This window comes from Xenopus tropicalis, chromosome 2 (assembly GCF_000004195.4).
Source record: "Xenopus tropicalis strain Nigerian chromosome 2, UCB_Xtro_10.0, whole genome shotgun sequence".
Taxonomy (NCBI): Eukaryota; Metazoa; Chordata; class Amphibia; order Anura; family Pipidae; genus Xenopus; species Xenopus tropicalis.
The window spans coordinates 50,671,345-50,681,394 of NC_030678.2; the positions used below are offsets into that span (position 1 = coordinate 50,671,345).

A 10,050-nucleotide genomic window follows, 5' to 3' on the forward strand; every position below is an offset into this window, starting at 1 on the left:
AACCCCAAATTGCAATATGTGTTCAGTCCAAGCACTACCTATCATTAGCAGTTTCCATTCCAGCTGATGGCTGGCAGCATGGGCAGATTTGGCTCCTTTTCTTGCAGCTGAAAAACAATGGGCTTGTATACTATTAGCTTTTTAAGGTAGGTCATGAATATGTTCCATTGAACAAAATGCACTCAGTGTGGTAGGGTCCATGTATGCCTGCGGTAAGACTGTCCTGAACTAAATAATGTATACACCAGGCATTATGGCTGCAGGAACCCCAGAATCTATTAGAAGTCACCTTGATGTTTAAGATTGTCCTGTGACCTTATTATTGAAAGATTTATTCTATACATCATGCTGAAACACTGCTCTGCATGCTCTACACTGCAAGACACATTTTGCCCATTGTTCCAAATTAATGACCAATTGCATGTATATGTGTGTGTGTAAACACATATAAAAACTGATGACAACTGATTTGTTACATTTAGTAACTTCCAGCCTGCTTAATTATTTACTGATTATTTACTGATCTTATTATGTGGATCATAAATCAGTTGTGTGGCTGGAGTTGTCATATTTTGGGGAAAAAAAATTCCTATCCTCTTTTATTATACAAAATGTACAGTGGGTAAATGTGACAACTGAAATTGTAATTGCATGGTCTACACACTTTTATAAATGTGCTCCTCGGAGAAGGTACAGTGTTTCTATAGCAGCACCTAGTGGTAAACATTTAATATAACACCTTGTAGTAAGATTGGAACATTGTACTACACAGTATTTAACAGCTACACATGAAATTTAGGATTTCTTAAAATTCTCCTGAGAGCTTTATCTTATTAACAGACAGAAATTGATGTGCCCAAGCCTTGTAATCTGTGTGCCATTGGCCCAAGGAAATCTTTCGGTAGTAAAAGTGTGAGAAAAAAATTCCCACATGCCTCACTTCAGTTTCATATTTCAAGTGTTTTTGTACACTTTAATGTTAAAAACCATAATTATGGACACCAGTGTTATAATCACACACATTCTGTCAGAACAAAATAATAGTAAACTAATAAATAATGGAGTACAAATTGCAAAGAGACACTGTTACTCCAACCTTTTGTAGTGTAAAAAAAAACATTTATGCGTGGAGTAGTGTGAAAAATCTGAAACTGGCTATTAGAGTTGTGATGTTATACTTGGGGGTGGGACACACACTTAATAGCTTGAAAACACATCACAAAATGATGGGTCAAGGTAAAAACAAAATTATCAATTGTTGCATATAAATCATTCTGGTAAGATAAATTAAGTTGGATACATTTTTATTTAGAACATAGTTATATAACAATGTGGTTGACAGGGCTGATTTGCTGACAGTTACTAACTGCTATAGGCTGGTTCCCCACCTTAGTGTGGGCTCAGATGCACCCACTTATGTGAAGGTTAAAAAGAAAAGAAACAGTGGGATAGAAAGTCTCAATGGGACACAGGAGATAAAGAGGTACATGGGTTTGACAGTGCTCACGAGATTATACAATTTAACAACCATTTACTAAAGAGAGACAATGTCCATAGAAAAGATGCAATGCTCTTTAGTGTTTCACACAGTGCCTCAGTTCCTCTGTGTTTGTTCTGCATTGCTAAACAGTGGTTGCTTTATGCAACTGCACTAGTGCAATTTATCACCTATGCATGTTTAATCAGCCCATAGTGTTTGCTTCTTGCTTGATTTTTTTAAACCTCTTGGTAAATCAGTGCCGGTGCGCTATGTGTCCTAACAGATCTTTTCCACATTTCCAGTGTGTGAGTTACTTTTTTGTGCATGAACTAAACTTCTTTCCTCTGAAAGTTGTCCATGTTATAATTCTTAAGGAGAAGAGACTGTAATAATTCTGGGGCCCAATCTCTAAGAAGAAGCGGGATCTTGGTAGCATGATATTGATAGTAGACTTCTCTTTTTCGCAGAGCTCCCCCTTTTATGATTTCCAGTGCACACTCTTCTTTGGGAGCTGCTGGTTGCTGGATTACACCTGACACAGTTTTTAGAGCACTGTCTGTAAGGCAAGGGTGATGAACATCATAAAATCAATTCTAGTAAAATGTGATTTTCTATTTTGCAAGCACATAGTGCTATGTTTTAAAGAGGTTGTTCACCTTTGAGTTAACTTTTAGTATGATGTAGATAGTAATATTCTAAGACAATTTGCAATTAATTTTGATTTTATTTTATTAATTGCAGTTTTTTTATTATCTCTTTCTTTAGCAGTTCTCCAGTTTGGAGCAGCTATCTGGTTGCTAGGGTCCACTTTAACCTACTAACCAGGTAGTGGTTTCAATGTGAGACAGGACTATGAATAGAGGAGGGCCTAAATAGAAAGATAAATAATACAGTAGCATATTGTAAAAAGCTGGAAAGAGGCAGAAAAGGTAAATAATTCGAAGAAAATATTAAAAGTTAAGAGTTTCTAAGAATAGGCCATTCTATAACATGCTAAAAGGTAACCTGAAGGTGAACCACTCCTTTACAACATACACCTGTATTCAATTTGAGCCAAAGAAATACTGCATATATTGAAAATATTTTATTTAAAACAATTCCACATTTTCATTTTATCCTTTACAATGTGCTAATTGGTTGTTGTTTTATTCTAACCCCTAGTATCTCACCCACCTTCCCTCAGAAAAAGATAATGGGCTCTGTATATATGGGGCCTTAGTTCCTCAGGTGCTTCCTTTTTATCAGGTTTGCAGATAAGAAGGAGCTTACCATATGGGGTGATTAACTGGACCACCATTCATTCACCAAGAAAGAAGATCAATTGTAAAAATAAAGTACTTGTATATTACAGTGATAGATCTACACACAAGTCTCCTGTAAACGGGCACTTGCCAAGCTGATTATGCTGCACATTTGCCTGCCAAAGGCAGCATAAGGGATACTTGAAAAAGGGATCACACATGGGTATATGGCACCCCAGAAGTCAACAGTCCTATGCAATTTTTATGGCAGAGGCCCATTGTCCCTGTCCACAAACTTAAATATTTGACTCACTGAGGTGCCCAGCAGTGTTTTAAACTTTGTTTCTTATTTTAATCTATAGCTTGTCTTACCTGTGTCTATATAGCTGATTATACATAGTGTAATGGAAACATCAATGTTTTGCTGGATAAACTCCATTCGCAATGAGCTGAAAAATCCATCCAGTGCAAATTTAGTAGTGGAGTATGGCACAGTTAGAGGGAGTCCAATTTTACCTGGATAAAATAATGTAGAGTATTAACACATAAAGGTCCCTATATCCATACATACAACCCAAAGCATAATTGTATGGGTGGTTTAGCTGCTTTTTGGGGTGCATTGAGTGGGATTGTACTTAGGGCCACCAAGATAATTGATGGGATGAAGATAGTCATATGATAATAGTTTTCAAAAAGCAAGGTCTCTGATGCTTCATGAAAACTTTGGGCGCAGTCATTTTTATTACAGTTTAAATGAAAAGTTCAAATAAATTCACTGGGCAAGTGACACACAGACCAATTCTAACACTTTTACAATTCACTTTTACAAGTCATAATAGCCTGAACCTTTGCCTTTGAATTGGGTAGGCAGGAACATGTATGTATCATGTTACTATCAGAGAATGATATATCCAACTAATGATAATCCAACTAATTTATGCTAACACAACATACTTTTTAGTTAAAGTGCTTTTATCAGCTGCTTCATGTGCCTTTCACTGTAAGATGATCTTTACCAACTTTATAGATGAGGAACATTTGTTTTGACTACATTTAAATTTATGAAACATGCAAATTATTATCTTTCTTTTGATAATATCTAGGAAACTGTATAATTTCAGATAACTGTAAATGCAAATCATACTACCTTACTCCACCAAGATAATTGATGGGATGAAGATAGTCATATGATAATAGTTTTCAAAAAGCAAGGTCTCTGATGTTTCATGACAATTTTGGGCACAGTAATTTTTATTGCAGTTTAAATGAAAAGTTCAAATAAATTCACTGGGGGTGCGAATTAGGTAGCCCCCCATAATTCTAACCTGCTACCTTGGGTCTGCGCTTCTCTTTTCTTCTTTCCACCATCTTCTTTCAGTTTTGCACCCCCTGCCCCACCCTGGCAGAGTGCATGTGCAGTACAAAACATCCACAGATGTGAGCCACAGACTTTCTCTAATACTATAACAAACTATCAGGCCTCTGAACAGGTACACTAACAGCAACAGAAATAATGAAGAACTGAGCAAGAGTATGAATAACTGTTGGTGGTTCATCTATGTTACCAACTTATGGACAATTTGACAACTCCAGCCAAAATAAGTGAACATTTACTCAACAACAGAATTCCCAAAAATAATTTAAGAAAGGAAAGTTTTAGTTCACCTGCAACTGATGAGACAACCACAACGTTCCCATTGCTTTTTTTCAGCATCGGAAGAGCTGCTACTGTCATGGTAGCGTAACTCAAGACATTGATCTCTAATAGATCTCTTACATGGTCAATGTTGCCATCAAAGTAACCAAAGTATGTGTGACCAATATGATTCAGGATAAGCATATCCAACCCACCTATAAAGAAAACAAGTTAAAATACATTAATACTTGACTTAAACAGTGCTGGACTGACAATCTGTGGAATCTGGCAAATCAGAGTGGCTCTTGTAAGATGCCATAGACAGTCAGAATTTAACGGTCCTGTGAGGGCCGGTTTGGACCTCTATGTAGTTGAAATGCCAGGGCTTATTTTAAATTTCAATCTGGGCATGGTCTCAAACAAAAATATGACTTTGAAGAAAAAGTTGAAAAATAAGGTTATTTATTTTGTTGAATTTTTTTTTTGTTGTGAAGGGGTCTTTCGTAATATAAAAAGAATTCTGCAATCATCCAGTACTGTTGTCTTCCCTGGTTTCCCAGCTCACTGATGCATGACGTCTTTTAAATCATTCACCATATTGTTGATTTGAACACTCCTAATGTTTCTGCTATTTCTCTGATGGTTTGTTTTGTTTTCTTCAAAGCCTAATCATGTCCAGATTTACTTGATACTGTTTTGGATCTCACATTCAGGTACAGGCTTCCAAATTCAAATTACATACATGGAATCCAGTCCAGAATAACTAATGAAATAATGTGAGTGCTTTCCATGCCATAGACCAGCTTGTCAGTTAATTGCTCAATTACTTTTAGACCCTTGAAAAGCAGGTGACTACATAAAAGGTGTTGTAATTCCTAAACAATTCAACCAATTTGGATGGAATGTTAAAGATGGCAGTCTGCATTTTCAGCCCAACCCCACTATTTTTGGTTAAAAGCTGAAAAACTATCAATATTAATATGCAATTATTTATGCGCCTATCTATATATGTATATAAGGAAATAATTAGACCCAGTCTCTGTCTGCTTGTGGCCCCTGGGTGGGATGGTTTTTGTATGTAGTCGTAATCAAAATGAGATATGTTATGGTATGGAAATATGTAATAAAGCAGCTGATGGAACATTCCAGTTCATGCAAGGGTAACTTGCTCTTTTAGTGAGTGCTTTTTTTGTATTTTCTTTATTTACTTGTTAGCACTTGTTAGTATGTTCACACTATTACTTACCAAATAGATTCTCAGCTTTGTGCACTACCAGCTTTGCAAATGTCATGGTATCCATGCTGCCGGCAATGTAATGAGCAGAGGCAGCTCCCAGATGTGTGCACTGCGCAACCACCTAAAATTGAATACATAGAGAACTAATATAGAAAGACAGGTAGGCAAGTGACACACAGACCAAATCTAACACTTTTACAATAACTACTTTTGCAGAAAGTCGTAATAGCCTGAACCTTTGCCTTTGAATGGGGTAGGCAGGGACATGTATGTATCTTGTTACTATCAGAGAATGATATATGCAACTAATGATAATCCAACTAATTTATGCTAACACAACATACTTTTTAGTTAAAGTGCTTTTATCAGCTGCTTCATGTGCTTTTCACTGTAAGATGATCTTTACCAACTTTATAGATGCGGAACATTTGGTTTGCCTACATTTAAATTTATGAAACATGCAAATTATTATCTTTCTTATGATAATATCTAGGAAACTGTATAATTTCAGGTAACTGTAAATGCAAACCATACTGCATACTCTCCTTGTTTGTAACAGCAGAGCTTTTATTGATACATCTTGCACACAAAAGACATCATTAATTTCCAAACGGTAGTGCAAGTTACTTTAGTGGTATGCAAATATATAGTACATTTACCTTCTTAAGTTTCTCTTCTGTCCTTGCAGTGATAAGGATATGAGACCCCATCTTGGCCAGGTGATACGCCATCTGCTCTCCAATTCCCGAACTTGCTCCTGTGACTATTACTCTCTTGCCCTTAAGCATAGCTAAAAAGGTGCAGAAGTGGTCAGTGAATATATAAAATATCTTTTCAAGAAACTTACAAGTCAGGTGTTAAAGTGGCCATACCACTTATGCAATGAGTTAGCCTCAGGTCCTTTCTGCACTGTATTATTGCATACCTTAAGCAAATGCATCCTAATACCCAATGCAGATTAATGCAGGCCAAGAATCTACCCCTATGCTGGCAGTGCCTGGGTGCAGGCACACTGAGCAGATTTCAACCATAAAATTTTGAGTATGCATTTCGGCATTGAAATCCGCTTCATGTGCCTGTACCTGATGCAATGGATCAGGATCAGGCACAGCATTTATCTGCAGGCCGAGAGTCAGTTACGACTCTCTCCCTTAGAGCCCATCCACGTAGCACTGGAACCTATATCAGCATGTGGTGTGCTCTGTGCCTTGCACTAAATTAAAATCCATAGTTTTGGTTGCATCACTGTGCCACCTGGTGCCCCCTTACTGGCAGGTCTAAATGATGTGCACGCTAGGGGGCATTTCTCATGAAGTGAGGGCCTCAGGGGGGAACCACAAGGAAAAGTGCAAATTGCACATCATCCCTGATCTTGTAAAAGAGGCACAGTAGCTTTTTCTCTGTAAGACACTATACATTCTGGAAGTGCATTAACAAATGCACCCCTCTGAGTAGAGTGATGTGTATAATTGTTTGAAACTATAAATGTCACTAGGGGCCCCAGTATTTTAAAAGTTAGCAAATTGTGCTGTATATTTTATTATTGTAGCTTCATATATTTTTACACATAACCTGTGCACAAAAGGCACTCTAGATTTAGAGATTATAAATTAAAAACATTTTTAATATAAACACAATTGCAACATTTGCCAGTGTCTTGCAGAGTGTTCAGTTTGCAGAGAATCTGTTCATGTTAATAACCAACTAGCAATGTAAAAAAAACACTAACAATGCAAATATTCTCTGCTAACGCTCACAAGTTTCAAGGTGAACAAAAGTAGGCCAAAAGTATATCAGTGATTGTGTTAGAGGTGACAGTGCTAAAAGTATTGTGTATGAATATTGCACTGCAGGGAAGTGCAGTGATGTCTTAATGTCCTATGTATTGATAATCGGTGGGTCCTAAAAATGTCACTACCCAAAGTCTCTCTTTGCTTTATTACAGACATTTGATGACATGTAAAAAAAATTATATAAAAAAAAAAAAAAAACAGACATGCACTGAATTCCAGATTTGGCATAAGGTTGAGCATTTGCACCAGGATTTGGATTTGGTTGCTTTGGCTGTACAGGCACTTGGATTAATATTAACCCTTAAATTGAAATTGGAAATTGAACTGCACACTTTTTATAGTAGGTATCAGTGCCGTATTTGTCTTTCAGGTGCCCAAAGGCTGCCCCCATTCTTGGCCCCCTCAGGATTGCACACATGCGCATCCTTCCACTGCGCATAAGGAGCTCTGGGGACAGGACTAAAGTGTTCTGTGTGTCCCATCCCCAGTGCTCCATATGTGGGGAAATTTAAGTGCGTTTGGGCAGCATGCCACCCCAAAATTTTTGCCGCCCTAGGCCCGGGCCTATGTGGCCTCACCTCAAATCCACGCCTAGTTGATATGTTCAGTATACCCCACAGCACATTTGTTGCCTTTTATGATTAAGTTACATATAAAAGCCATTTAAATAAAAAATAATATGGTGAATGGCAGTTTTTTTTTTTGCACTGCAAGAGCACTTGCATGTGATGCAGTTATGTAATAAACCTGACAAGCTTTTAAATGTTGTGACTTTTATTACATATAAGGGACTATAGACTTTTACAGGACAGTGTAAATTGAAAATTTGTAGTTCATGCACGGTGTATAAAAAGCTTGTGAAAGGCAAAAGTAGAATTTCCCTAGTAAAATGTAAGTGCTTCTTTGGCATTGTTATGAGAAAAGGAGGACATAAGTTTAAATCATAATAGATAGGTTTGGTTAAGATAAAGCAGAATAGACACATGATTTCTATCAGACTGGGACACTGGGACATTGCTGTACAACAGTTTCAGGATCCACACAGTATCATTCTGAGACTTTTTAGAGCCATAGCTCTCCCCTACCATCTTAGCAACAATGCCGTACTGTAGAAAAACCACATCATCTCTTTTGATTTTATCTTACAGCTATGACAAAGGTCTCTCCATCATTTAAAAAACCCATCTCTATGCCCTTTTAGATGCCCCTTGACATGCCCTGGCATACCTGTACTGAATGGCATTAGGCCCTGCAGGCAGTGAATGTGTGCTGGCCACACTCAAAAGAATTTTACCTTTATTTACCTTTTTTTAACTGCTCTACTTTCCTTTCTGTTTTATATGAATTGTTATTGGATTTCAAATTACAAATTTGGTGATTCAAATTAGAGAAAGATCCCTTACCCAGAAAAACCCCAAAATTCTGGATAATAAATCTTATCTCTGTGTATAATATTGGGAGCACCAGTCTGATATGTTATATATCTGGAATAACAACTGAACGCTTTGTATTTTTTTCATACCACTGCAGGTCTTGGCATTTACAGTTTATACAGGTATATGATGCCTTATCCTGAAACCTGTTATCCAGACAGCTCTGGATAGAATCCATTTGAAGAAAATAATTCTAATTCTAATTTTTAAAATATTTTTTTTCTGTAATAATAAAAAAGTGCCTTGTACTTCATCCTAAGCTGCATGAATCCATATTGGTGGTAAAGCCATCCTATTGCATTTACTTTACTTTTAAATGATTTTTAGGAGACCTTAGGAATGGTGAGCCAAATAACAGATGCAGAAAACCCCAGGTCCCAAGCATTCTGCATAATAGATACTATACCTTTATTTATGTAACTCTAATACAAATAAAACATAGCAATCAATCCATTTATATTTGCATATACTGTATATAGAAAGCAAGATAAAGAAGCAAAGAGATCTCAATCAATTGTACAAAGTTGCTGTCAGCTATGTACTGGCTTTTCAGTATTACACATTGCATTCATTGAATATACTGTGTTTAAAAGATTCTGCACTGAATCTTTTGAAGATATTTTAGTGCTGCAGCTACACAAAAAAGAAAATAATAGTACTCGCCTGGTTCAAACACATCTCCTGCTGAATAAAAGTAAACCGCCAGAAAGATTCCAGTAAACACTACAAGTGCTTTGAGCAAAGCCATAGTGAACAGCACAGAGAGACTGGAATGTACCAGGAAGTTTTGAAATAGAAGAGAGAACACGGCTATTCAATCTGACCAGTGGGGTGAGGGTGGAGGCAGAGACGCTGAGCTGGAAACTCATAGGGATTGGCCTTTTCTTATCTGGAAAGTCCAAAGGCAGTTCTGTTACTATCTGTCTACTATATTGTACACAGAAATATATACCTTCATTTTGTGATCTTTGTATTACTTTTATTTTGCCTTTATTCAGATAGAAATCAGATGCCAACCTGGAGAGCTTTAGCAGAACAAAGTAGTTATAAGTGTTTCATACAGCATTAGACTGGGGGAGATGGGACCCACCCCTGAAAAACTCAAGGAATGGCCCCACCACTCCGGCTTCATCCCCCAGATAAGGGCCTACCACTCCCCATAAGTACTGGCACCAGTGCAGATAAATATCACATGATGTATTCTGGCTCCATAGCTCTCCAGTACTGCAT

The 10,050-nt window shown here is 37.2% G+C and overlaps 1 protein-coding gene across 1 annotated transcript; it reads right to left on the reverse strand.

Annotated features, from left to right (window-relative positions):
• Positions 1-1,287: 1,287 nt before the first annotated feature.
• hsd11b1 (hydroxysteroid (11-beta) dehydrogenase 1) lies at positions 1,288-9,622 on the reverse strand. Its single transcript, XM_031896777.1, has 6 exons — positions 9,484-9,622; positions 6,254-6,384; positions 5,604-5,715; positions 4,387-4,572; positions 3,094-3,237; positions 1,288-2,036 (listed from the first exon to the last, which is right to left on the reverse strand). The coding sequence occupies exons 1-6, from the start codon at positions 9,566-9,568 to the stop codon at positions 1,810-1,812; spliced, it is 885 nt and encodes a 294-aa protein (XP_031752637.1). The 5' UTR covers positions 9,569-9,622; the 3' UTR covers positions 1,288-1,809.
• Positions 9,623-10,050: the final 428 nt, after the last annotated feature.